We start from the raw sequence: 26,694 nt of genomic DNA on the forward strand, positions 1-26,694 counted from the left end.
TTAAAACTGGGCTTTGGGGCTTCGCACATATTCTGCCTAGCGACAAGTGACCGTTTTAGTTTATGATAATGTGCCTGCTAGCTAGTTAAGTTTTTATTGTGCCTCCAATAATTTTTCACAGACTACAAACCCAGCAAAACCTGGTGCCGGTGCTGTCGTTAACGCTCGCGTTCCATTGTGTGTATGCCGAGGTTGTCCGTCCATCATGTTTATCTGAAGAGACGACTGGCGGGCTTGCAGTGCAGCGTCAGTTGGCGGGAGCTGTATCCGGACACGCCCACCCCCATGAATCCCAGCAGGAACGCCAGGCGGGGCATCGCGGGACCATCCCGGCTCTGCAGGACAGTCTGGGCCGCCTGGGTCTGAAAGAGAGAGCAGGTGGGTCACGTGAAGCACTATAGCTGGGCTGGACACAATTTTCCATCAGTGATACAGAGGTGGCCATCGTACCACTCACATCTCGTACTACATGATCTCGTACCACGTACTTCCTAATCAGAGGTATGACAAAAATTTTACACATGGGCAAAATATGTACTCTCAAGATATTTCAATTTTGATCATACTTTTTTATTCGGTGCGTGTATAAAAGATCCACTACCTGAACCCAATATCAAAGGGTTTGGAGGAAACGACAAAATAACCACATCCTGTGAATTTTTGACACAAAACTGCTCAGCAAGAAACCAACATGAAATGCAAGAACATTTTTTTCTCACAAAAATCTGTTTGTCCTGCACATCATTCCACATTCACTCAAAACTATTTTGCCTACTCATGTAGAGCAAGATAAGATTCAGTGTAACCACAACTGCCATCTGTGCCATCTACTGGTGACTGATAATATTACAACTTAAAACTACAGTTCACCCTGCATAGTCACAGTTCAACACCTGCGGTGTTGCACATTTGCAGTCCTACCCTACCACCTTTTTGTCACACTTTTTTATATGTTGAATTTAGCCATTTTGCACTCTGTTTTTTGAATGTTTATCAATGTTTGTTGGTTTATTTTAATCAAGGGGCCACTCGGTGTGTGCGCGGCCAGTTGCCCATCCTTGATCTCTACCATCAAAGGCCTAAAATTTCTGTTTATCTGGATTTTTTTTCCCCCCTTAACATTTAAGAAATTTCCCTTGAGTTTCTCTTGCACAGGATTAATTAAATCAGTTGAACAAATATAATTAAAGTTCTGAACTCCCCACTTGGCTCCGTAAACCAGATGACTACCAAAGCCTAACATTCATTCCTGTTTATCTTCCTGATTATAAGAGACTGCCTATTTCAATTCAAACACATTTCCACTTCAAGACTGATCACGTCCAGCTCTTCAAGGATACGCACCTGGAGGTATCGAATGTATCCAGGGGTCAGTCGAGGGATGCGGAAGAAAAACATGCTTGCTGTGGTCCTTTCTTGCTTTTAACAGGCACACAAGCCCTCTCCTGAGACTCGGCTTGGCGACACCAAGGGGCCTGCTATGCCTGTCCCTTAGGCCGTCTCCAGATTTGGGTTGCGAGTCCCCCCCGTGTCCAAACGACACACTCGCTTCGCCGCCTTGTCTCACATTTGCGCCGACAAACACATGCCCAGCAGACGGGCCGTATATATATAAAGCGGTGCCACTATTGCATAAGCCGCTCACATGCGTGGCACTGATGGAGCGTTTGTGTGTGCAAAGGTGTCAAAGGAGGATTAGGCCTACCTCTGGAGATGTGCTGGATTTAATGCACCTGGGAGAGATGGTCCTAAAGGAGCCACAAAATTACACAATCAATGCAGTGGTGACGTTCACATAGCGGACCGATATATACTGGTGACGACAGTGTGGCGATAACCATAGACCAGGAAATGCAACGCACTGTGGCACGGGAAAGTGTCTACTCAGCATATACACTTAGATGTCAAATTAAACAAAAAACTGAATTATACATATTTTTAAAACAATCACACAAGTCAGCTATCTTAATGGGAAATCGCATAGACCGACTAACGAATTTCATCCGCGTCACTGTGTCGTAACCCTTGAAGTAACTGATATTTTAATACGTATTTTAGCAGTACATGTACGATATTGCAACAATGCTCACAAACATGTATTATTTATCCACTGCAAAGAATTACTGATATTGCTGCAGCTTCATGATGTGCTAAAACCAACTCCATCCTCATCTTCATTTCAGTCTTATATTTCCCCCAGGTGACCTACACATGCACAATAGAAGGAGCAGCAGCATGACGGTTTAGAAAATGTTCACATCTTTTTTTCGGCAGTGTGTGATGTTTTGAAAGAGACCTCAGGATTCCCCGATTTGGATGCCAAGTAAGGCTTACTGTCGTCCAATCCAGAACACATGCAAGAGCACACTTATGCTAATCGCTTGGCAAAGACAACGTGTCGTGAAAAAATTCAAGCAAGACGTGTTAGATTGTTATTTTTAATGTGAGGAAAATGCAGGTTTCGTTTTTTCTTCAAGTGTTCGTAACCTAAACTTTCACATTGTAATGAGGGTGCTCGAATAAAGCGTTTCATAATTTCCTAAAATGTACAACGCCAATAAATATTGTCCAAGTAAAAGGAGACATGAACAAAATTCTCTTAAATATTTACAAGTTGCGGAAATGTTCATAAAGCCGAGTTTGTTATTGTATGACTATTAATCAGGACAAAGATGGCTGGGATCCGTTTGGGGTTTAAAATGCAGGCAGCTATGACGTGCCTCAACGTCATCATCCCGCGCCTGTCTAGATTATAAGGACCCCGTCGAAAATAAATAAATAAAGCCACTTTGGATTTCCATGTAAAATATCAACCGATTTTTGAATTAACTATCACGAAAACGCTGTAATTGTTCCTCCCTAAAACACGGGAATATTGAAGGCCGAATGGAGTTGACATTCTATCGCTGAGGAAGTGACGCCTTTATGCCTGAATCGGTAAAAGTTAGCCGTCTGTCGCTGCTATGTCGGTGAACAACTCAAGTTACGCAGTTTCGTTTTCCAGTGAATGCCGAAACGCGCCTCGCAGAAGTGTGGTTTACTTTTTGAACGTCCACGCGTAACTATACAAACAAGACGCATGACATTCTCCCGTGTTCTTAGCTTGTGGCGTGTGCAATTGTAACGTCGCAGGATCTGGCTCCAGTCTTAAACGGTGATTTATTTTACATGACACTGACACATACTGGAGGCGTATTGCTTGCTTGCCATTACTTCCAGTCGTTTTATGTTAGTGTTTAATAACATTAATTTTGTGTAAACTGATGCATTATTACCCATTGGTGTCTGGTTGAGTGAATTGTGTCGCTATATTGTATGATCATAAATTGAGTTTCTATTGAGCTAAAACAAGACGCCTTTCTCCTTGCTGCATGTTCTACAGCAGCCATGATGAAGAGAAAAGTCGACGCTGTTCCCGTTCTGGCCGCAAAGCGGCACCGTGATGATAGCAGCTCAGATGAAGAATCCAGATTGTCGAGACAAGGCAGGCAATATTCATCTGTATGGCCAAGCCCTCGTCATTGACTTAGCCGTTTACATCAGCTCTCCTTTCCAGACTCCAGCCAGAATGAGTCGCTCAGCGATCAGGAAGAGCCCAGAGCGGGATTCTCCATGCCGTCCATATCTGTCCATGCCAAGGATGCAGACTCGCCCCCGCAGGGCTCCAAATTCTCCATGTACAACAGCGTGTCGCAGAAGCTCATGGTAACGTTGAGGACACTTTATACAACATGAGATTATCAAGAAAGTGGAATGTGTCATGATGCTCTTTTATGAGGGCATTATTTTTGAAGACGATTGGATCTAGTGATTGGAAATGTCACAACAACCCTAGATGCAAAAAGAAGACTTTAAGTGAAAACTAGTGTTTATCAAGCATATTAAAGTCTTATGCGTATGTTTTGTTTTCAAATGCACTTGTACTCAACTCAGCTCAACTTTATTTGTAGAGTAGTTTAGTAATTTCAACAGTAACGCTTAATCTGATTAAAGGTTATTTAAAACAATTACACATTAATGAGAAAAATCAGGATCGAAGTTACATACATGAGAAAACTGAAGGACTGTTTAAAAAGTGCTTCAATCGGACCTGGTAAAGTGTGTATAAATCCAGACATGGACAGAACATGTATTTGATGTAACTCTGCCTCCATAAGTATGATGCAAGAGTTTTTTTTGTTTGTTTTTTTTGCAGGCCAAGATGGGCTTTCGCGAGGGCGAGGGTCTGGGCAAGTTCGGCCAGGGCCGTAAGGAGATTGTGGAGGCGTCGACCCAACGAGGGAGGCGTGGTCTCGGCCTCACGCTGCAGGGCTTCCAGGGGGAGCTCAATGTCGACTGGCGGGATGAACCCGAGGTAGCACTCCCAAAGTTTGTCGTGTAAAAGAGAAGGAGATGAAAGGAAACGTGTGGTGATACCCGTAGAACCGGAATTTGCCAATGAAAAGATGCTAGCATGTTACATAAAACATAATGGCTAATAGTTAACATGGAAATGCTTGCCAGCACATTTTTTGACTGCATTATGTGTCTCAAGTGTTTTCAAAACGTGAGTGGTTGAACTTTTTAAAACGTATTCTGCATTCGTTAACCTCCTTTACACTTTTATTTTTATACTGAAGAATGTTCGTCAGTCAATGTAAAAACATGTTTTTTTTCCTGATCATTTATCGGTGAATTTCCATTCTTGTGTGTCTGTGTATGTGTTTCCAGCCCAGCGCTACAGAGAAAGTGGACTGGTTCCCAGAATGCACCACAGAAATTCCTGATGCAGATGAGTTGAGGGACTGGATGGCAGTGGGGCCAGTAAGTACTGACCTGTGCTATTTTAAATATTTTTTTAAATTATTCTCCATCTACACCAAATTTTTCCTTTTTTTGTTTTTTGACATACTTTTTGTTCCACAGAGAAAACTGAAGATTGAAGACGAAACTGAGTTTTGCACCGAAGACCTCCTGCACACGCTCCTCAGGTGCAAGGTGAGATGTCAGTTGTAGCTTCGACTTTTTGGGTGTTCCCCCGGAATTGATCGAGCGAAATGATATCATTCGATGTGTTATTTTTCTTCTTACAAAAAATTCTGAATTGCGTGACTCAAGCCATGTAGTGTATATCCAATCCAAGTGCATCTCGTAAAAATACCAGAAAAATGGTATCGCTGCTGCGCTATAGACGGTGTTTGACGACCTGGACAGCGAGGAGATGAGGAGAGCGCGCACTCGTTCCAACCCTTACGAGACCATCCGAGGAGGAATCTTCCTCAACAGGTGCTGAATGCGACCGGGCGGGATTTGCGTGGCGTGCCGGTGACATCATGCTAACATTGTCACGTTCGCCGTATTTAGAGCAGCGATGAAAATGGCCAACATCGACCACTGCTTCGACCGCATGTTCACCGACCCAAAATCTTCAGACGGGGTGAGTGCGCGCTCGGAATCGCGACCGCGTTTGTTCACTTCACATTGACGTCACTTCCTCCTGTCTGGCGTAGAAGCCTCTGACCCATGACAATGGCAACGAGCTTTTGTACTTCGGCGACGTGTGCGCCGGGCCCGGCGGCTTTTCCGAGTACATCCTGTGGAGGAGACGCTGGCACGCCAAAGGCTTCGGCATGACGCTGAAGGGGCCGTGCGACTTCAAATTGGAGGACTTCTACGCCGCGCCCAGCGAGCTGTTTGAGCCTTACTATGGTACCTTGAGCTGCTCCACACCCAAGTGGACTCATTCCTTAGTTATCCTGCATAGCACAAATATATAAACGGCTTGCGCTAAGAGGAATATATTTCCCATGATTCTTAGACACAAAAGCAGGAAGTGGTTCTAGTTCTGGTTTGACGAAAAGATGTACAACTGCAAGAGATCAGATACGGATAAGAATGAGGATGCGAACGTTGGAGTAAATCGGAAGGAATTTGAATTAAAGACGGTGAAAAGCCGACACCCTGTCGTTGCGAACAAATGTGGATTTACTACATACAAAAACATTTTGTCAGCGTCATGTACCACGTAAAATTGATTTGCGGTCAAAGAACAGAACCAGAATCAATACCTGAGGCGCACTGTTTATTTTTGAGAAAATTCAAGGATTTTAAGTGTGTCTTTTCATCCGAAAAATCTGGTCACAGTTCTCCTCAAAAGCCGTTTGATGCCCGGAGGAAGTTTGCTGTCAAACTAAACATAAAACAAAGAATTACAAGTTGTGCATTTCAGTCAACTGAACTTGAAATGCCTCCGCTAGTTGGTTGCTAACAGGCCATCGACATGTCCACGATTAGCATCAATAGTCGTGGCGTTATGACCCTTTGAGTCTCGGCGTGAAAATAGTTTTCATATAAGGGAGAGTGATAATAATGTATTTATCATCCTCAGAAATAAATTTAAGATTTGGAAAATCCTTCTGTGTCCGTCGGCTCAGGGAAGTAGGCAAAGAGTAAATCATTCTGACCGCTCCACTGTTGATTTCCCTACGTGTTTATGTTTCCCAGGTGAAGGAGGCGTGGACGGCGATGGCGACATCACCCGGCCGGAGAATGTGACGGCCTTCCGGAATTTTGTGCTGGATAGCACCGAGGGGAGGGGGCTGCACTTCCTCATGGCGGACGGGGTGAGAGTTGCGGTCACACTCGGACTTCCTCCCATCTTCCAAAAAATGTGTCCAGTTTATTAATGTCCGTCCTTGGGAATGAGAGTGTGAATAATCCATGTGTCATTTGTTCTTTCTGGTCTCCGTTGTCAATGGGGAAAGGAGAAAAAAAAACTGGCTTATTATTTTGTTTTTGTGACCCCAGGGTTTCTCCGTGGAAGGCCAGGAGAACCTTCAGGAGATTCTGACCAAACAGCTGCTGCTCTGCCAGTTCCTCGCCGCTCTCTCGACACTCAGGACAGGTCCGATCAGCCCCCGTTGTTGAGTCACTCACTCACTCGCTTTTTAGCAGCGTTGACTATCGGTAATTAATTGTAAATGAGATCAGAAATATTTGGAAAAGAAAAAAAATCATTTGCAAAAAAAAATGTAAATAATTGTAATTTTATTGCCTCTTTGGTCAATTTATAATTGAAATGAGACATTTTGAAATTTCTACAACTGTCAATTTTGAAATAGTGACATGGGAATTAAATTTGTTTTTTTAATCTGATGAATCAATCATTAAAATAATCGTTAGTTGCATCCATAATAAGGATTAAAGTTATACCTTGATTTATGAGAGGCCCAACTTGAAAATGGCCCGTCCAATAGGAGAGGGGCCGGCAGAGTGATTTCAGAGTGTGAACATCAATAAACCAACCAGTGTGAAAAGCCCTTTACTTCCAAATATGGGCAAGCTTGCACCGACGTGAACAAGCCTTTGTGGTCTCACATGTGGCCGACGCACAAAATGTGAACGCCCGCAAAGAGTTGCCGTTGGCACTCCTGATGTCACTCACTTGGCCACGCCCCTCCAAGACACACATCCAACACATGACTTAGTCTAAACGTAACTTCATAAAAACCCATTTATTTCCTGTCATCATTTCATATTTTTTGATAGTGCTTTCCTTATTTTTTATTTATTTTTTTAGAATTAAACATTTGTTCGCTTTCTATTCCAGGCGGCCATTTTGTCTGCAAGACCTTTGACCTCTTCACTCCTTTCAGCGTGGGTTTGGTCTACCTCCTGTACCTCTGCTTCGACCGCGTCACACTCTTCAAACCCGTGACCAGTCGGCCCGCCAACTCCGAGAGGTGCGCTGCTGGATTTTTTCTTTTTCCCCCCCCTATCCTGATATTTGCTGTTCTGACGTTGCTAGCGCCGATGTCTTGGCAGGTACATGGTGTGCCGAGGTTTAAAGCCAGGCTCGGAGGCCGTCAGAGAGTACATGTTCCGAGTCAATCTGAAACTCAAGCAGCTGCGGGACACCGACATGGACGTGACGGACGTGGTTCCCCTCAGCGTCATCAAAGAGGACGTCGACTTCTTCCACTTCATGGTCAACTGCAATGAGAGGTGCGATCTCAAAGGCCTCCTTCGGATTTGTTCATTTGGAATCCGATGTGATGGTTTTTATAAACGAGAGCAAAGCAAAGAAGACTATTAACTCATTCAGTACCAGCCAATTCTAGACCAAGTCTGAAAAGACGTTTAAAAACGTCTTTGGGAGTGAATGAGTTAACATATTCCTACTAAATATGAGTACAAGTTACAATTACAGATTTTTTTATTATCCAACAATTTTTGAAAAATGAATGCGGCAAACATGTGACTTTTGGTCATATCACATATCGGGCTGTCACTATTGAATCGTTTTATAATCGATGATCCTATCGATTATTCCATCGAATAGTGTTGGCCAACTGAACAAACAAACAAAAAAGTTTTTGGAGTGCCAAAGATATTTTCATGGTTTTTAGGTCATTTTGAGCTATTGAGTCCAAACATGAATGGGCTCTAGTTTTTGATAGATCAATATTTTGGACAATTCATTGATTAATAAATAATGTACTTTGATCATTACTAAAATTGGTGTTGGTGCTTTGACGTCACATGTTTTGATATTTGTTTACTGCTGAGATGGCGTCATTTTCTGAAGTTTGGCTTCGGTTTTCACATGAAACCTGTTTGGCTTGAAGAAGGCTCTCTGCGATCAGGCTCGCCAGTCTTTCACAATATGGCATCAAAAATGAAAAGAAAACAACGCTGTGTGGACAAAGACAATACCAATGTCATAACTTTTGTATTCTTAGCACGTTTTGAGTGATTTTTTTCAAAAATTTGAGCCAATTCAGAACAACCAATGTCATCCTCAGATTCAGCACCATCACCATTGAAACTTTCTTGGTACCAAAATGCAAATGTTGATTAACATAATTGAAAAATCAGTTGGATCTGCAAATTTGGCGTCAAGCTATTTTTTGCCGCCGACTTATTTGACTTTTTTTTTTACTGGACTCACCACTGCAACGGCGGCATTTTGTCTCCACAGCCTCTGCGCCGTCCAGATCAAAGCCCTGGCGAAGATCCACGCCTTCGTTTTAGACTCGTGAGTAGCTTCGGGCGCACCGACGGACATCACGCGCGCTCCCGTTTGGCTCGTGTGTGTGTGTGTGTGTGTGTGCAACTGATTGTGTCGGCGCCCGCAGGACGCTCGCCGAGTCCAGGCAAGCCGACATACGCAAGCAATGTCTCAGTCTGTGGGGGGTGAGTCGGCCATGAGCTCTTAAGTCCCTGTCACGTAGCCCCCCCGGCGCCTTCACGTGTTCTGCATCTGCTCCCAGGTGCCCGACAAGGCCAGGGTCACGCCGACGTCCTCGGACCCGTGGTCCAAATTCTACGAACTGGTCAAGGTCAGTTGAGGTGCGATTCTAAAATTCTCCGTTCCTTATTTGACGTGGGTTTTAACGGCAACTTTTTGTGCTCCAGAATCCTGACGTGGAGTCGTTCAAAAGCAACCTCACGCCGCTCAACTCCGGCACGCTTGATAAGCTGCGTCACGTCCTGGACCACCGTTGCATCGTGGGAGGCAGGGAGCAGATCTTCCTTTTAACGCTCGGCGTGAGTGTGCACGCACTCAAAATCAATGGCACAAGGGAAAATGTGATCATTTTACCACCTGAAAATTGAAATATTGGAGACAAACCCGCCTCCGTGTTCCCTGCCCTCCCGCGCAGAAGTCTCAGATTTACACGTGGGACGGAAAGATGCCGCTCCGCTGGCAGAAGCTGGAGAGCTTCAAGCTGGAGCTCCCGAGAGACTCCCTGCTGAGTGTGGAAATCGTGCAGGAGCTGAAGGGCGAGGTGAGCGCCGTCCCCCCCCCCCCCCCCCCCCACCGACCGCTTGGCCGACAACTCTTGCGGCGCCGTGTTGTGAACGCGCATCGTCATTCGCAGGGCAAAGCGCAGCGGCGAATCAACGCGGTGCACGTGATGGACGCGCTCATTCTGAATGGCACCGATGTCCGAGATCAGCACTTCAACAAGCGGTACGCAAAAGCATTTCGTCCATCTCATTGCCGAACTCGGTTCAGCTTTATTACTCGAGTACCTGAAAAGCAGCCGCAGCTGCATACAAAGTGCCGTCAATTCAAAATCGGACGTATGAAAACCGACAGTTACTGTTAAACAGTCGACGCAGTAAACCAGCCCCCCCTCACCCCCCCCCCACCCCCAAAAAAAGAAAAATGTTTTTAAGATGGACAGAAAGGCTTGTCTAAAATTTAAAAAAAGCACCCGAGAACAAAATATTCTAAAAAGCCTTAAAAAAAATTGGGTTTAAAATAAGAATAAAAATGAAATGTTGTTTATTTATTTATTTCTCCTCTGAATGTTTGCACTGATGACGTAACGCTAGACTTTACGTGCGGTATTTTCATGTGATATTCTGATTTTATGAATGGAACATATCGTAACTTTTTGTCCTTTTTTCGTAAAGATAGTTTTATCTCCTAATATTTACTTTTTTTTTTTTTGGCCGATAACTTTTTTTTTCTTTTTCACTCTTTTTCTTATTCCCTTCAAAATGCTATTTTCCCTTGCACCACATAATATGTTAGCAATGGAGAGACACATCGTCAATTAACCTCATACGTTTTTGTCCTGAACTGTGGACTTTGCACGCAGGATCGAGATGGCCGAGAAGTTCGTGAAGGCGGTGGCCAAGCCCAGCAGGCCGGACATGAACCCCATCAGGTGCCTTGTGTTCCTCTGTCTCAACTAGCAACTTCAAATTCCCGTCTATTCACTTTCTATAGCGTTACCCTTTCGCGACACATAAAACCGTATTGTGAACCTCATTTGGCGTGTCTGGAACGGATTATTTGGATTTTCATAACTTCCTATGGGAAATAGTGTTTTGGATTGTAAAGTCCCATTTTTCTGCTTTAATACACACAAAAGATTGGCGCATGCGAATTGTCATGGTGCTCGAGTTGACTATCGATTGTCGGTTTCCATACAGGGTGAAGGAAGTTTACAGGCTGGAGGAAATGGAGAAGATTTTTTTACGGTACGGCCGCTTTTATTATGAAGATCTTTGAGGTTCAATCTTTGAACTCAAAGCATAGTTCGTGATCGATGTTTATTTATTTATTTATTTATTTTTAATGTTATCAGATTGGAAATGAAGGTGACTAAGAGTTCCGGCGGAGTCCCCCGTCTGTCTTACACCGGCCGAGATGACCGACACTTCCTTCCCACCGGGCTCTACATCATCAAGACCACCAACGGTGCGCGTCGCGCGAAAAGGACCTTGAGAAAAAAAAAGCCAATCATCATATTGGGTGGGGGGGGGGGTTCATTTGTGTGTAGACCTCCGTTAATCCATCTTCTACTGTCTTTTTAGAGCCATGGATGATGGCCTACAGTAAAAACTCAAACAGGAAGTACTTCTATAACAAGGCCACCAAGGAGTCCTTCTATGACACACCAGCCGATGCCGCATCCCCGTTCCAGTATGTTCCGCCCACCTCCACTATTATCTCGCTATCGTTTTTTTTTTTTGGTTGTTGGCAGCTGGCTTGTGTGTGTTGACAGCACGTGCCACACCGAGCGTCTTTTCTGGGCGTGGGAGGACGGCGTCATCGTGCACGACTCTCAGACGCGTGTGGACCACGACAAGCTGTCCAAAGATGACGTGCTCGCATTCATTCACCACAACCACCAGCTGTGACCCGTCGCTCGGTGGCAGGACATTTGGGAAACACTCTAGGGCTTTTTTTTTTTTTAAATACCTGTATTGCAAATATACTGTCTCACTTTCTCAAGCAGCCATTTCCGTTAGTATAAAGTCCTCCAAGGACCAGACTAAATGCATGATGAAAAACGATACAACTTTCATCCACAAGGGTGAGCCGTACAAGTTTATCGACTTCCAAGTTTCTCAACCTAAGAGCTGTGTGTGATTATGGAGCACTTGTAGGGCAACATATTTTGAGCTTGTGATAACATTTGCTTGAACACAGGGTGGCTTGTCCCTCAGTCAGTAGAGTGGCTCATCCAGTGAATTCCAACTATCTGCCGTCAGGGTCCTTGAGCAAGACAACCCGAAATTGTTCCCAGGTTGGTATTGTAAATAAACTGTTTTCTATTACGTTCGTTACCTGGTTCAACAAAGAACTTTTTTTATTTTGTGGGCCATAGGTTTCCCAACACCAATTTTCCCCATCAACACAATTTCAGGAGCTGTTTGGTATTCATTGTGGTGACATTTGGTCAATTTTTACATAACAGAGCTGAAGAACCACCGCAAAGATGTCATGCTCCGATTTGTCTATTTTTCGTTTTTTTCTCATCACGTCAGCGCTGACAATAATCAGGTACACTATATAGTCTTGAAAACAGTTGACAGCAACAAAGGCAACGCTGTAAAGATGACTCATAGGAATTTATTTGATCTTTTTTTTCTTGTTCATTCATCAAGTTGTTCATTTTTTTATGACCGTCCCTCACGTCGCTTGAAGAGCGTGATGTTCCTTTAAAAAAAAAAAAAGGAAATAAAAGTGGCAGGTTAAATAAAGCCAATCAATCAATTCTGTTTTTAGAAAGACTGGTTTTAAGTGTGAAACGAACAAGAACAACCGGTTTCTTGACGTCGGAGGATTCGCCCTTATTTTGAAAGGTGGTTTGCTCAGCCAGTGGAGTCTCGCATTTGTGCAGGAAGTGATTTTTACACGGTGGGTGTCTGTTTTCCTGATAGGTCAAATCGTCTCAAATAACCTATTTAAAACAATACCATAAATTGTAACTTCACTTGGGAGAAATAAGCCTCACTATCTTAGAAAAGGTCAAATGGTTAAAGAAATAAAAGATGGTGGCCTGAATGGTGACACACATAAAGGTCCATTGTAGTGGTTGATGAATGAATATAAGAGCAAATAGGTGAGTAGCTGTCCACCCTACTAAACGCTGTTCCTGAAAGGGGATAATTGGTTAAAATCTTGGCTCATTAACCCAAGCACAATCGGTTTCTGCATCACAAAATAGGTGGGTTAGAAATATCACTTTAATCTGAAAGGGCCACAGGTAACAACAAACAAATACTGTACAGTACATTCATTCGACAGTGTCTTACTGAGAATCTATTCCCTGGTAAAATCAACAACGATAACAAATTAATATGACAAAACAGCCACTGAACAGCTAAGAATTCATTTCAACTTTACAATTCCAACAAAAGTCAAAGAGACACTTAAAAAATGATCAACTCTGTTTATCTCGCCAAAGAATTGCTTAAAAACGCTTTAAATAGATAATAATAATGCATGGGTTTTCTGTGAGACTGAGGTTGTGACAATCGACGACATAATGTACGCAAACCTTTTAGAACCCGTCCGAGACTGTTCACGGACATTTTGAAGACCCACCCATGTCGAGACATTGTAACATTTGGAACTTTTCTTCAACACAATAACAATGTGACTCTCTGTCTTGACATTTTTTTGTTCACCTTCCATTTTTTAAATGTTTCCAATTAGAGATGTATGTAAATAAATAAAATGCATTTATGACCTACTGTGTACTCTTGTCACAAGTGGTCGTGGATAACATTTTACAAAGTTGGTTGTTTTAATTCTCATATATTTTGCATTGAAAATGTGAATTAATTATTTTCAAAAAAGAAGTAACAAATATCGAGTTCGATAAATCGTACGCTCCTGTTTTGAAAGCTGGGTCGCTCAGCCAATCGCAGTTTGCAAGTTAATCACGGCGACGGCACAGGCGTGTTCCATTAATTTGTGGTATATTAAATAAAGCAGTAACCCTCTTCTTGATCAATGTTTTTTTCTAACAAACAGAAACATTCTAAGTTATATACATACAACAAAAATAATTTACACCCTTTTGAAATTTGGTCGCTCAAACCAATAGTAGCTCGTTCACGTGACCGGAAGCAAAACAAGTCAAGAGTCTCCCAAGTCGCATCTTGAGTTCAAATGTAGTTTTACGGCGTCGAAATAGTTTGTTCACTGCGAGCAACGATAAAACACGACGTCGCTTATCATCGGGCTGCAGACAAACTTTTCACCCGCTCGGAGACGTACTACGACGCGTTGACAGTGCTGTTTTTCGGGGTTTCTCTTGTTAAATTATTGGAAGTGGCGTGAAACCTTTCTGAGCAGCAGCCATGTTTAAAGCGGTTGGACAGGCTTTTTTCTCCTACGGTTTACAGTACCCAAAGTTTACAGGGCCCGAACTGCAGGTACACTTTGTTTTCATGATATGTAATCGATGCACGCGGTTGTTTTCATGATATGTAATCGATACACACGTGTGACGTCACATTTAAGAAACGTACATTACAACTTAATTTATTTGAATATATTCATTGCAAATGTGTTTGTGTGTGCAGCCCAAGGACTATGAGGTGCGCACCTATCAGGCGGCCAAGTGGGTGAGCATCACCCTGAGCGGGACGAGTCCGGATGAAAGCAAGCGAGTCGGCTTCCGCAGGCTCTTCAATTACATTCAAGGCAACAACTACCAAAGTACGGACGAAACATCCCACGCAATCAAATGAATCCTTGTACGTAAAAACTCAGTTGTGTTTCTGTCAGTAATCATTCAATGCAGCACCAAAATCCTTAATATCAGTGTGCCCACAGGAACTCAATAATGGTTATATATTTTTGTAATTGGATTTGTAAAAAAAAAATCAATTCAGTGAGGGGTATGTACAGAGTATTTAGCATGTGTGTGTGTTTTATTTGTGCCTTCAGAGGTCAAAGTGGAGATGACAGCCCCTGTGACGTGCCGCGTGGACCCTGGCGCCGGCCCCGCCTGTGAGTCCCACTTCACTGTGTCCTTCTTCATCCCCGAGGAGCACCGTGACGCACCGCCGCAGCCCAGCGACCCCGACGTCTTCCTGGAGAACCGGGACGAGTTCACCGCCTACGTCAGGTGAGGAACACCACACACGCACGTACAGACGTTTCTTCCATTTTTCTCCCTGTGATGCGCACACCCACAGTCAACAACAAGGCGCTCTAAGTAGCCACACTAGCAAACTATCCAAAAGGTTTTCGTAGTAGTTAAGGTTTCAAGTATTTTCAGGGTGGAGGCATAGCTAGCTAGCCAACTGGACAACAGCTGACATGAAGGCGCTCTAGTTCTTGTATACAGTAGAGGTGGAGTGACACCTCCTAACAGAGTAACATGGTGAAGTTTTAGCCTCACACCCAAAATATCAGAAAAACTGAAATGTGAAAAATTATTTAATGCCTTATTTCCACATTTCAGTACGACATGGTTCTATTTGCACGTTTATAGCTAACGTACTGTGTACTGTATATGAAACACATCTGTAAATTCACTTTACAGGGTACAGTGTTGTATTTTGTTTTGTTTTGTTTTTTACTAAATTTACTGTATTACCGTACGTTTTATGTATAACGTGTGTGTAATTTTGCCTCATCTGTCAGAAGCTATGGCGGCTTTTCCAACGAGACGCTGGAGCGCGACGAGCTGCTAAAGCTGCAGGAGAGCCTGCAGCGGGACGGCATCCATTTTGCGGAGCGGCCATACTACGTGGCAGGATACGACAGCCCTTTCAAGTTAGTCAACCGCAGGAACGAGGTGTGGCTTCTCAAGCAAAACGAACAAGCGCAGAGTTAGTCCAGTAGACATGTTCAATCAGATCAGTGCCCGGAAGTTTTTATTTGGCGTTACAGTGCAGTAGGAATGGGTTGCAGCTCACTTTCTTGGCCTGTAGAGGGCAGCATTGCTAAACAGATGAAGTGCCTTCTCGTTTGTAGAAAACCTTTTGAGCATTTAAGCAAATATCGATAGCAGCGGGCCCTTAGTCTTCACTAGGTGCTGGATATCGAATAAATGTCCAAACAGAGTTCTCACCAAACTTGCCAAAACTTTTAATAAATACATATAATAATACTATATAATTATGCAGATTTAAAAACAAAGAAAAAATAATAATTTTTTTTTAAATGCAGCCTGCTGACGTTTTTAGACATCACACCTTAGAGGTGTTGCTTTTCAGAACGTGTAATGACGATTTTAGCTAATATTATCAACAATTACAAAACTCTTGATTAACTGATGATTTACGTTTTTTTGGTATTTTATAAATGTATTGTCAATATGTCTCGGTGAACATTACAATAAAATTGACTAAAATTGTGTGTGTGTTTTGAACTGAAACCTTTTTGAGTTTTTGTCGACTAAAACTATCACGAATAGGAATGACTAAAATGTGACGAAAACGAATCGTTTTTTTGGGCAAAAATGCCTAAAACTAAAATTAAAATCTAATCTAAAATCGAAAATGGCTGCCAAAAACAACACTCGTGTGTGTGTGTGTATTTTTTCGTGAATATACAATACTGCCCCCTGGTGGCCAAGTTGCGAATTTTTATTTGACATCTACATCACATCTAGTTTGCTGTATGTGTATGTATGATTGTTTTTCAGGCGCCAAGGGCATTGGTGGTGTCAGTTGTGTGCTGAGTCACATCTGTCCTGGCAGGTGTTGTTCTTTTGGCGGGAATCCATAGAAATTCCGCCCACTCATGATCACACATTGCAGAATGCGCTACTGCTGACTTGTCAGTTAGCGCAGTTTACTGTCTGCAGTGATGCTATCGTGTGTTTTTGGAATGTCAGAGGAAGCAGGAGTCGTCACACCAGAAGGCCGATGGGATTTTGTTACCGTGACAGCGTGAACATCGGCAGTTGTATCCGATCGCCTTAAGTGACTTGTAAATAATCATAGCAAGATTAATAAAGATCAAGATTTCTTTTATCTGTAATAATTTATTTCAATTTGAAATATAAATAATTACCATATTTTTTAAACTAATGTAAATATGTATCTTATTGAAGTTATGATTTAGGACACTTTATGAAGCAAACGAAACAAAGTAATAAAAAAAAACAACCTAGATGTGACTTAAAACATTCGTTTTCTATTTATTTACATACTCAACAATATAAAAGTATCAGGACAAGCTCTGAAAGGGTCAACGACAATTCATGTGGCCGTCTGAGAGAAGTTTGTTGTTTGGCTCTTTGGTAACCACGTTGACCACGAGAAGTTCAGGTTGGAAAACATCAATGAGCTTGTTTTGAATAGAACATTATTTTCAACAAACGCACGGCAAACGAAGACAACAGGAAAACTATGCACAGTGCAAAATCTACAATTGAACAGATTTATGAGCCTACTGGAACGGAGACGACTGAGTGGACAGCGCGTTTGGAAAGTCACTGTCAACTTTCTTACCCGACAGACAAATTTCAAAATAGAATACAGGGCAGGGACACTGTCAGTTCCAGACCCTCTGCAAGATAGCGCAACAATATATTTTAAAAAATAGAGTTTGACCCCTTTCTATCATCTTTGTAAACAAGTTTGAACAAAAATAGAAAAATAAGTACAAGCATAAAATGTACTTGTTACTAAAATGTAACAAATGTGTGGTGTCTGTGTACGTGCATGTGCCTTTAAGAAGCGGGGCTTGGTGGGGTGGCGAGTGATTTGCTGACCTTTTATGAAGGGCTGAAAAGTGCATCGGCGACTGGCTTTCCTTTGTCGCAAGCGAGAGCATTAGAGGGAGTAATCGCAGTGGAACCTTGACTCGGGACTTTTCATCTGTGTCATGTTTTCAACAAAGAAAATAGCACCGTATATCTATCAAACACCCCCCAAAAAAGTGTCATTTCTGTACATACTTTAGGATTTGTGCTTGATGTTTGCCTTTAGGGGGCGTGGCCTAATGCGTGACATCAGGAGCTGGAGTCTGGTTGTGTGATTTGCCCCTGACTGGGGCTCCTTGTGTTTTCTGTGAGTCGTTTGTTACGTTCCCCCCCGCCCCCCTTCTCTTCACTTAAGCCGCAGTGTGTCCGAATATGAAATTCAATATTCAAAACAAAACGATCATGCAACGGTTCATGAACAGTTGCTGCACCAAGAAAAACCTCGACGTGTATGACTATGAATTGTTCCCTGGACTTGACTGAAGGATGTCTATTGCTAAGTATGCAGTGACTTTCCAAACACACCCTAATTTTAACAGAATAAAGTAAACAACACAACCCCCCCCCCCCCAAAACATTAACAGAATAACCGAAATGAAGCCCCCAAAAACCTCAGGCCACGTTTGGTTCTAGTGCGGCGAGAGTCCCTAACTCCCGCTGTCGTCTGATAAAGTGCCGTTGGCATCGGCGTACTCGCCGTCTCGCTCGCAGATGACGGTCATGGGGCTGCTGAGGATCCGACATCGGGCGTTGTACTTACTGCTGGCGGCCGAAGGGGGCGTACGCGAGCGCCCGTACTTAAAGGCGGAGGACGCGGGCGGCGACAGGGCGAGCGCCTCGTAGCGGCTCCACTCCTCCGCTGCCCGTTTTCCTCGGCCCGGCGAGGCGCGGGGGCTGTGGGGGGGCGAGGACGACGACGGCAGCGGGGAGTCCGGGATGGCGGACTCGGAGCGCGTGCGCTGCGAGCGGGGGTCCGTGGAGCGCAGCACTTCAGCGGCAGACATGCGGAAGCTGCTCTCCGATCGGCTCCCCTTCTTCAGGAGAAGGGCCTTGAAGGTGTCGCTGCTGGTGGAGGACTTGCGCAGGTGGCGCTGGATGGAGCCCGACGGGCGAGACGACGGAGATGCCGCCGTCGCGCAGGGGGGTGTCACGGGGGGCGACTGCGAGTGGCTCCCCGACCGGGGCTTGTCCTCTTCAGACTCTTTGCGACCCAGGACCTTTCGCTTGGACCTGTGGAGAGCCAACACAGCGGACTTCAAGTTTGTCCTTTTTTGAGACATTTTAACAAGTTTCACGTTAACGCATTCGGTAAAACGAAGGTCACTGGCGGAGATGTAAGTGATTTTGTGTGTGTCTTTAAACAACAGGCAGGACTCGGGCCCCCTCACCGGACCTTCTCCGCCTTGCAACCCCCGTTCGAGAGTTAGGAAGTCCACCTTCGCTAGCCAGGGACGGGACCACCAAGCAACCCGCCTTTGGCCGCCACCCAGCTCTCTTTGCACCCGAGCTCTTTGGCTCCTCCCACAGGTGGTGAGCCCATTGGGAGGACGGAGACACACGTCCTTTCGGAGCTGAGCGAAATGTAACACGTTTCATATTAAAACGTACAAACCAACAGAGGGATACGTTAGCCGCTAAGCTACGCGGCTATTGGGCTATTTTTGTTCCTGCGCGGCCTCGATGGAGGTTTGCCGCTCTAGCGTCTTTTTCACCCAAAAAGATTACACGGCAATCACTCTGGCCGGCACGCAGCAGCATTCGGCCCTGGCGACGAGCGGCAAACAAGAGATTAAGCGCTCGGGGCCAATCAGCCTGATTAATGTCAGTGGGTCCCGGGTGGGTCGCTAATCCGGAGGTCGTGCCAGCAAACTCACACCACCGCGTGGATGAAGAATTACTCGTGCCAATTTGAGGTAAGGGAAGCAACAAGACACGTTTGCACGACATGGTCAAAACGAAAATATTTGCAAAACAAATAGGTTTGCTTCTTCTATTTGATATCTGCATTTGCCATTTTTATTGTTTGTCACATTTTGTTTATTTATATGCTGCGCATATTAAAAAAAACAAACTTGTAAACGGAACCAAGTTGTTTTTGTTGGTTTGATAAAATGGCTGGGTCAATAATTGATGAAGAGTTTGGTGAAGAGTGGTGGTTTAATGCCACCCCCAGTTAAGAGTTTACCATCAAAATCAACATAAAACAAAGACAATTGCACATACTGTATCCAACAACACAAGCATATATTCTTTATCCTTTGCGAAGAACGTTTACCACCGAAAAAGATGGGCACAAACTGACACAGCAAAACACGACTCCGACAGTGACCTTCCCCGCAACGAGTGTCGCTTTCCCCGCTCGTACCTGTGGATGACGGCAAAGAGGTCCTCGGTGGTCCGCGTGGGAGTGACCATGCTCCCCGTCTCTGGGGTCCTGTTGAGCGACGGCGATGGCGACCTCTCGTCCGTGTTGGAGTCAAACACGTCGCCTGCCGGGCGCAAACACGCATGCCGAGTTACATCCTTCCCCCCCCCCGTCCGATCACAAGCCGCTCCGTCGTCCCGATGTGCCCGAGCCGCCGGCTGCCAGCGCTTTACACGCTCGCGTCCGCTTAATCCCCCTCCCTCCCGGTGATGCCAGGGAGCCCCTCCCCCTTTCCCTAGCGCCATGAAAAGCCTTTTTCACTAGGATGCTAAACCCAATCGTGGGGGGTTTAAAAGAGAGATAGGAAGCAGGACATAAAATGAGCGGGAAAAGGACTGGAGCGTCAAGATTACCAACGTCCGTCCTGGTGGTCCGGTTTGATAATGACAGCAAAACACGCAGTCATCATCTGTGATGGATAATCAGATACGAACACGACTTTGGTCTTGCAAGGGTACTTATTTTGGACCATTGTCAACACTTCCCTCATTGTTGAGGTCAAAGTTCAAAATAGCTGTGCTTCATGCTTTTAACTTTCAACTGCGATGGGGAAAGGGTGCCCGCTCTCGGTCTGGATGTTGTAAGGGAACGCGGTGAGGAATGAGGCCGACGCGGAAAATTGATTTGGGACGAGGGATGATCCTATCTTAGCTGATTTGAGGTCCCCCGGAGTCCACGACGTGAACATTGCCGAAAGGGGAAAGCCAATGCGGGGGTGAAAAAGCTCAGAAGAGGATGAAGAACGCTGCCGCGGTGCTGATAAGCGGCGTCCCCCGCTCCACTTCTTAAACCTCAGAAGCTGCCGGCTTGAAGCGGGCCTTACTTTGCTTTGGCAAGGCCAATGAATTTCACCCCCCCCCCCATTCACGCTAACCATAAACAGGCTTAAACTAATGAGTCTCCTGCCATCGGCGTTTCGTAGTCGTTGAGCTAAAAGGGCAATCGCGTGAAAAGACAAACCTGCGTCGTCCTCCTTGGAGCTGACGGAGTCCACCGGACTGCTCGTGCCGTCCTCGTCCTCGTCGGTGCGGGCGTTCCGGAAGGGTTCCCGGTCCAAGTTGCTGGAGATAAGACAGTCATCCCGGATTTCTGCGGACGTCGTGGAACTTTGTTCCTCCCGCTCTCGCGTCTCCGCCTCTGTTGTCTCTTGCTTGCGGTGGTGTGATTGCGACGCTCCGTCCGTGTCTTCGCACGGAGACGGGATCACTTCCTGCGCCGGCCGGCAGCTCAGCGGCAGGACAAAACAGAATTTGGGTTTCTTGGCAATGATGGGGGGCTTCTGTTTGACGGGGGAGCAGCGGTCGCTCGGCACCGCTTTCTGCCCTTCTCCGATTCGGTCGCAGCTCTGCTCCTCGGGTTTCCCGCTGACGACGGGACCGTCGGGCGTCTCACGTTCAATCCCGCACTCCAAAAACAGCTCCTCCGGGAGCTTCGACACCGACCCCTCCGAGTCCCGGTAGCTCTCGGTCTCCTTCTCTTTCCGTCGCACCGAGCGCAGGTGAACGCTCTGCAGGGCAAACGGCGTGATGAGGAGCACGGGCGACTTTGCGGGACTGTTGACGGGAGACGAGGCGGAAGCGGGCGGCGGAGGAGGTTGCCGAGGCAGCGCGAGGTACACGGGAGGCGGAGGTGGCTGCGGAGGACTAAAGCTCCCGTTGAGGGACGCGTTGGGGCGGAACAGCGTTTCCGGCGAGGGTGGTGGTGGAAAATCCGAGGACGTGGAGCAACCCGGCGGCGGGCTCCGTGTTTGCGGCAGGCAATCTGCGTTCACGTCGGGTGGCGGGGAGGGAGGAAATGGTGGCGGTGGGCTGAAGGGGGTGGTTGGAGCTGAGCAGGAGGTCAGAGGTAGGGGCGGAGGGGCGGGAGGCCCGGAGCTCTTGAGAGAGTCTGAGGTATTGGAGGAGAGGGAGGTGGAGGAAGACGACATGGACATTGAGGAGAGCAGAGAGGATTTTCTCTCGGGGACTTTGGGCCTGGGGCGGCTGCCCGAGGGGGACATGGACCTGACGCCAGAGGGGACCGGCGTTCCGGCAGTGGGGGTGTTGGACCGGCTGGAGTAGCCGCTGGAAGGTGAAGTCAGTCTGTGCACTCGTTCTGGGGAGGACGTTTTGGTTTTCGCCGCCACCCTTTCCTCCTGAACCGGAGTCGCCGGGCTCTCGAGACCGCGCCCGTCGCTTCCGTTCTCCTCCTCCCCCGGCTGGGATCCGGTCGACGTGCCGTCGGTGGTCAGAGCCGCCGGGGTCTGCGCGCTCTGGTCGCCGTGGTTGCGGGGGTACTCCAAGTAGTAACCCCAAAAGTCGGCGCAGTCGGATCGTAAGCTGCTGGTATCGCTGTGGGTGGGGGTCACGTGGCAAAGCGAGTAGGCGTTGGACATGCCGTTGGCGCCGAGCGACGGCGCCGAGCTGCCGGCGCTAACGCTGCTTTGACTCCGCGGGCGCGGCACCCAGGGGTCGTCGTAGTCGCTGCTGGGACTGTGCGAGGGCGACGACGGGGAGGCGCCCTCGCCTTTGCCGGACCTCAGCCCCAGCTGGAGACTCTGCTGCAGGGTGGCGATCAGACTCTCGTTGAGTGTGCCGTTGTCGGACCGCGTCGTGCCTCCGAGGGGCTTCTTGGGATCGGGTTTCCTTCTTAGGGAGTCCGTGCGAGTTGGGGGCGGCGGGGGCTTTGTCGACTTTCGCAGGGAAATGCTGCGAGACAGCGAGCCATCTCGGTACAAGCTCCCGTACTCGTCCTGACCGGCCATCTCGCGGCACTCGTACATGCTGTGTCGGGTCGCCCGCCCGGCCGTCGGCCCGTTGCCGTGGCCGCGTGAGCGCAGACCCGAGTCCAGGTGCATGGAGGTGTAATAGCCGTCGTTGTCTTGAGAGTAGAGCGAGCTGGAATCGGTGGTTGTCCGGGAGGACGCCTCCAGGCTGGCGAACAGTTGGTTGATGGGAGCGGAGGAGCTGGAGGTCAGCGTCTGGTGCGGGGTCGGCGCGTTTTCGGGCGTGTCGTAGATCCACCGATCCTCCGTCTGCCGCGACGCCGGCGCGGTCGCCGAGGTTCCGCGACTGTGCGCGCTGATGTCCGAGCGCCCCGACTCGCCGGCGAGCGCTCCTGCCACGCGACTCCCCTCGAGTGACGCGTGAGTGGCCAACGCCGGACAGGTGGAGCTGTGGGTGAAGGCGGGGGCGAGGGGGTCCGCGCGGGAGGCCAGGCTAAGAGGCCGAGCCGTCGGGTAGGCGCGGGCCTGCGAGTGGGAATGCTGCCCCGAGGCGGTGAGAGCAACCACTTCGGACGAATTGGACAGCGTGGCGTTGGGGATGAGCGACGTGGAATAGGCGGCGTGCGGCGACACCACGCAGGCCGGACCCCTGGGTGACTCACTGGACTGCGTCCGCCTCACCTCCTGGGACCTCGGTCTGGGCAGGGCGGACGTCCTCGGGGTGTTCCTCATGTGCACCGCCGTGTCGTCCACCCGGAGCTTTCCGATCTGCCCGTGCGGAGCGCCGTGATCTTCCGCCTTGATGGGGGTGCTGCTGTAGATGGGGTCTGCGCTGAGGGACACCCTGGCGCCTTGGCGGGGGAGGCTGTTGAATCGTGACCGGTCGCCGTTCCGCTGGCGGGGCAGCATCGGGATGCCAGAGCTGTCGCTGCTGCAGGCGGATATGCTGCCGGTGGAGGAGGAAGTGGAAATGCCGGCCATCTGGGCTGCGATTCCCTGTCCTCTCTGAGCGCGGATTCTCCTCATGGACGGCGGGACGACTTTCACTTCCTCGGTCTGGCAGCTGGAATCTCGGGTGTGGGAGCGCCGGAGCGCCGAGTTGACACTCCCCACCCGGCCCAGTGTGGAGTACTGTCCCGGGATGAACATGGAATGCGGTCGTAGCTCTCCGCCGTGTCCTTTCGCAGCTGTCGGGAGAAGAAAATATTTTTTAAAAATTGTCTTGATGAAAAGTCCTGAATACAGAGCATCTCCCTTAGTTGCGAGATACATTTCAGACCCGCCACCAAAAGATGTGAATCCAGGATAGAGAGATCACATTCAAAATACACTTTTCTCCAGATATCGTCAGTTCTTTTTTTTTTTTTTTTAACTCATTCACTCCCAAAGACGTTTTTAAACGTCTTTTCAGAGTTGGTTCAGAATTGGCTGGTATTGAATGAGTTAATAAAGCAAAACGACGAAAAACAACTTCCACTGCCCTGTAGCGAATTAATCCGATTTACTGCCAATTCTCATGTGTTAATGACTTCTGGTTTTGCTCGTTAAGCAGGCAAGGATATGAGAGGAGACTCCTTAATAAGTTTAGCCTTCACCCATTAGTCAACAAACAGTCCCTTTGGTTTCCGGGCCATCAGCATGCATCGACATGTACATGCGTACGCGCCACTTGAGCGGTCATGCATGGAGCACAACATGCAAAGCTGTACAACTGACACGCGAGGAATACAACAATTTTCAGTCAATGGGTGGAGGGGATGGTGAGTGGGGGGTGCAGGGTGCTGGACTTCCACGACACGCATGAAGCGTACCGCCGGCTCAATCAAAGTGATGCTCCGGACATCGCTGCAGTATTACATTAAACTGCAGCAGGGAGGAAGGGAGGGGCGGGGGGGGGGGGGGATGCACCAAAGGGTCAATTACCGGCGGCATTCAGAGGCTAACAAGACTCGTGTATCTGTCAGACAGCAGGATGCTATCGCAAAGAGGGATGACTTTCCCCCTTCTTTCCCCTTTAGCGCTACGGCTGCACACGCGGGTGGGGGTGGGGGAGGGCATAAATAATCATTAAGCATGCGGCATTCAGCTGCACTTTAGGGGCACGGGGGGAGCCGACAAAATCTTTATTGGGAGGATTACTTGAGGAAATAAAACTGCACAAATACAAATATGACTCCAGTGTGTCCCATGAGACATCCTCGAAATATTGATGATGCGGTCCAATGCATACATGTGACATCTTAATGAGAGAAAAGAAAATGTGTAATATAAACAGTAATACGAAACTTGAAAGAAAGAAAAAAAACTACTTGTTTACTGAAATCCAATAAAAAACCAGAGTGAAAATGAAATAAAATGACAACGAAATAAAAAGTAAAACTCCGTTTTCTAATCCGCTTTATTCTCACAAGGGTCGCGGGGGGTGCTGGAGCCTATCCCAGCTGTCTTCGGGCAGTAGGCGGGGGACACATGAGAACATGCAAACTCCACACAGGAAGACCAGAGCCGGAATCGAACCCTGCACCTCTTCACTGTGAGGCCAACGTGCTAACCTGTCGACCGCCGCGCCGCCCTAGACATGTCCCATAGCAGCTACCTAAGTAAGAAAATCAATTGCGCCTATCGAAACGTCTACTGGGTAAAACTAGTCAAGCATTGCTGCACACAAGCTGTTATCAGCCTTAACTTGCCGAGTTTACTTGGAAGAAATTTCCAAAGAAGTAAAAGTAGAGCAAATTAGTATAAAGCAGCAGAAAAAGGGATTGGCTGCGGAAAAAAAAGAGGACACTGGCCTTAAATAAACAGTGAGAAAGCACCAGGGCTTAATCCAACACTTTTTTTTTTTGAGGGGAAGGGGGGCGTTTGCAAGAATGAGGGGGGTGGGGTGTAGTTTATGGCTGCATACAGCAGAGGGCAGCATTCACACAGTGAAGCGTACCTAGCTCCAGGTCGACGTTGTCGGGCAGCCCCGATATGGTCTTTCTGCGTTTGACCTTCTTGGGCCGGCGGGACACCGTGTCGGTGCTAACCAGGGAGCGCCGGACACTCGCCTGCCGGTCAAACACGGCGCCTGGGAGGTAGGCGGGAGGAGGCCGGGCCGGAAACGCACGCACACACAGGCAAGACAAGACAAGTGGCAAATGGTAAGTTGGGGAGGCACATGCAAGGGGACAAAAGTGTGTTTATCTTCAAGTAAACGTGCGTGAGTGAGTGAGTGAGTGACTGGCACACATACAAAAAAAAAATAAAAAATAAGGCATTTTCTTGCTTCTCTTGTGGCACAAACAAGGCAAATTGTGAAGGTGATTTGAACATGCCACAAGAGGAGCAGGGGAAGATGCTTGCTTTTTGTGTGGGCCACAAAACAAACAACCAATGAACAGTCAACGTAAGAAAGCATGCAACGGGAAAGACACTCACGGGGCTAAATGGTTTGTTATAAAAGGGGGGTTGTTAGTATTTTGGGGGACATTTTTTTGAAGCAATGCTCATATTATTTTAGCATTTAGTATTTTTTATTTTTTTTTAGTATTAGATTGATTGTATATACAGTATTTCTCCGGCTTTGTGCCCCTAAACATATTTTTGACACTGATTTCAAAAATGTCTTTACTTTTTCCTTGCACATCAGAGTTTTGAGATATTTTCATTTTTTTGTTTCCAAGTTTGACCTGCAAAAGCTTGCGCAATATGGATTTTACCACCAAAATTGATAGCGATGACGTTTCGTTAAATAAAAAAAATCCACCTGTAGTCGAACCGGACCCCGCGTTCATAAATGTTACAAAATATATGACATATGAAAGTATTATTATATTCTCATCATAAAAACCAAATGTGCTTGAGAAGAGAACTAGGGCAGATTAGGGGGAAAAAAATCATCTAGATAAGTTTATTTGTATCGCTGATCAGAAAATTTTGTAATAATTTGTATTTGTATTTATAATTTGTAATAAATTGAGCAGTACTATTTGTCAGTATTGCGTAGTTTATTATCGTCTTAGTATTTCTACTACTTTTTTTGCAAATACTTGTAATAGGATTATTTCATATTTCTGAATATTATTTTGTATTGAATTTATTATTATTATCATATTTCATATATT

At 46.7% G+C, this 26,694-nt stretch overlaps 3 protein-coding genes across 16 annotated transcripts in view; 2 read left to right on the forward strand and 1 right to left on the reverse strand.

Moving 5' to 3' along the window:
• The first annotated feature begins 236 nt into the window (after positions 1–236).
• Positions 237–13,486, forward strand: LOC147187929 (cap-specific mRNA (nucleoside-2'-O-)-methyltransferase 1-like). 10 transcript variants are annotated; one of them, XR_015097587.1, is made up of 27 exons: positions 352–378; positions 2,201–2,323; positions 3,383–3,484; positions 3,557–3,705; positions 4,196–4,354; positions 4,711–4,803; positions 4,906–4,977; positions 5,171–5,265; positions 5,344–5,416; positions 5,490–5,688; positions 6,484–6,602; positions 6,787–6,883; positions 7,589–7,721; positions 7,804–7,983; positions 8,960–9,016; positions 9,117–9,174; positions 9,252–9,320; positions 9,397–9,528; positions 9,645–9,770; positions 9,864–9,955; positions 10,593–10,661; positions 10,930–10,977; positions 11,085–11,197; positions 11,314–11,422; positions 11,505–11,816; positions 11,933–12,029; positions 12,111–13,486. XR_015097587.1 is itself a non-coding variant. In XM_086099897.1 (25 exons), exons 2-25 carry the CDS (start codon positions 2,317–2,319, stop codon positions 11,638–11,640), a joined length of 2,487 nt encoding a protein of 828 aa, XP_085956023.1. In that variant the 5' UTR covers positions 253–378; positions 2,275–2,316; the 3' UTR covers positions 11,641–12,499. The 10 variants fall into 10 exon arrangements, 8 of the variants coding, with proteins under 8 accessions (XP_085956025.1, XP_085956023.1, XP_085956029.1 ...); XR_015097586.1 differs by having other exon boundaries at positions 11,505–12,029; XM_086099897.1 differs by having other exon boundaries at positions 253–378; positions 2,275–2,323; positions 11,505–12,499.
• A 385-nt stretch (positions 13,487–13,871) lies between these two features.
• LOC147187930 (heme-binding protein 2-like) lies at positions 13,872–16,103 on the forward strand. The gene is made up of 4 exons (XM_086099919.1): positions 13,872–14,169; positions 14,320–14,455; positions 14,687–14,867; positions 15,389–16,103. The coding sequence occupies exons 1-4, from the start codon at positions 14,095–14,097 to the stop codon at positions 15,579–15,581; spliced, it is 585 nt and encodes a 194-aa protein (XP_085956045.1). The 5' UTR covers positions 13,872–14,094; the 3' UTR covers positions 15,582–16,103.
• Positions 16,104–16,868: 765 nt separating this feature from the next.
• The window catches only part of LOC147187931 (NHS-like protein 1), a 74,560-nt gene continuing 64,734 nt past the window's right edge, over positions 16,869–26,694 (reverse strand). For 4 of the 5 annotated variants that reach the window (XM_086099892.1, XM_086099895.1, XM_086099891.1 and 1 more), the window contains exons 5-8: positions 25,527–25,658; positions 20,845–23,775; positions 19,825–19,948; positions 16,869–18,689 (exon numbers count right to left, since the gene is read on the reverse strand). In XM_086099892.1, the coding sequence (XP_085956018.1) occupies positions 18,107–18,689; positions 19,825–19,948; positions 20,845–23,775; positions 25,527–25,658 (3,770 nt within the window). In that variant the 3' untranslated portion in view covers positions 16,869–18,106. The remainder of the gene's footprint in view (positions 18,690–19,824; positions 19,949–20,844; positions 23,776–25,526; positions 25,659–26,694) is intronic. The other variant, XM_086099893.1, reaches the window with a different exon arrangement.

This window comes from Hippocampus guttulatus, chromosome 20 (genome assembly GCF_054856545.1).
Source record: "Hippocampus guttulatus isolate MCC_2025c chromosome 20, RoL_Hgut_1.0, whole genome shotgun sequence".
Lineage (NCBI taxonomy): Eukaryota > Metazoa > Chordata > Actinopteri > Syngnathiformes > Syngnathidae > Hippocampus > Hippocampus guttulatus.

Excerpts from the sequence above, each read along its gene's own strand:
- LOC147187929 (XM_086099897.1), top strand. Across the intron at positions 5,417-5,489 it reads ACCCAAAATCTTCAGACGGG|AAGCCTCTGACCCATGACAA; the intron begins GTGAGTGCGCGC and ends TGTCTGGCGTAG. Across the intron at positions 7,984-8,959 it reads ATGGTCAACTGCAATGAGAG|CCTCTGCGCCGTCCAGATCA; the intron begins GTGCGATCTCAA and ends TTGTCTCCACAG.
- LOC147187930 (XM_086099919.1), top strand. The coding sequence starts at position 14,095 with ATGTTTAAAGCGGTTGGACAGGCTTTTTTCTCCTACGGTTTACAGTAC. Across the intron at positions 14,170-14,319 it reads TTACAGGGCCCGAACTGCAG|CCCAAGGACTATGAGGTGCG; the intron begins GTACACTTTGTT and ends TTGTGTGTGCAG. Across the intron at positions 14,868-15,388 it reads GAGTTCACCGCCTACGTCAG|AAGCTATGGCGGCTTTTCCA; the intron begins GTGAGGAACACC and ends CTCATCTGTCAG.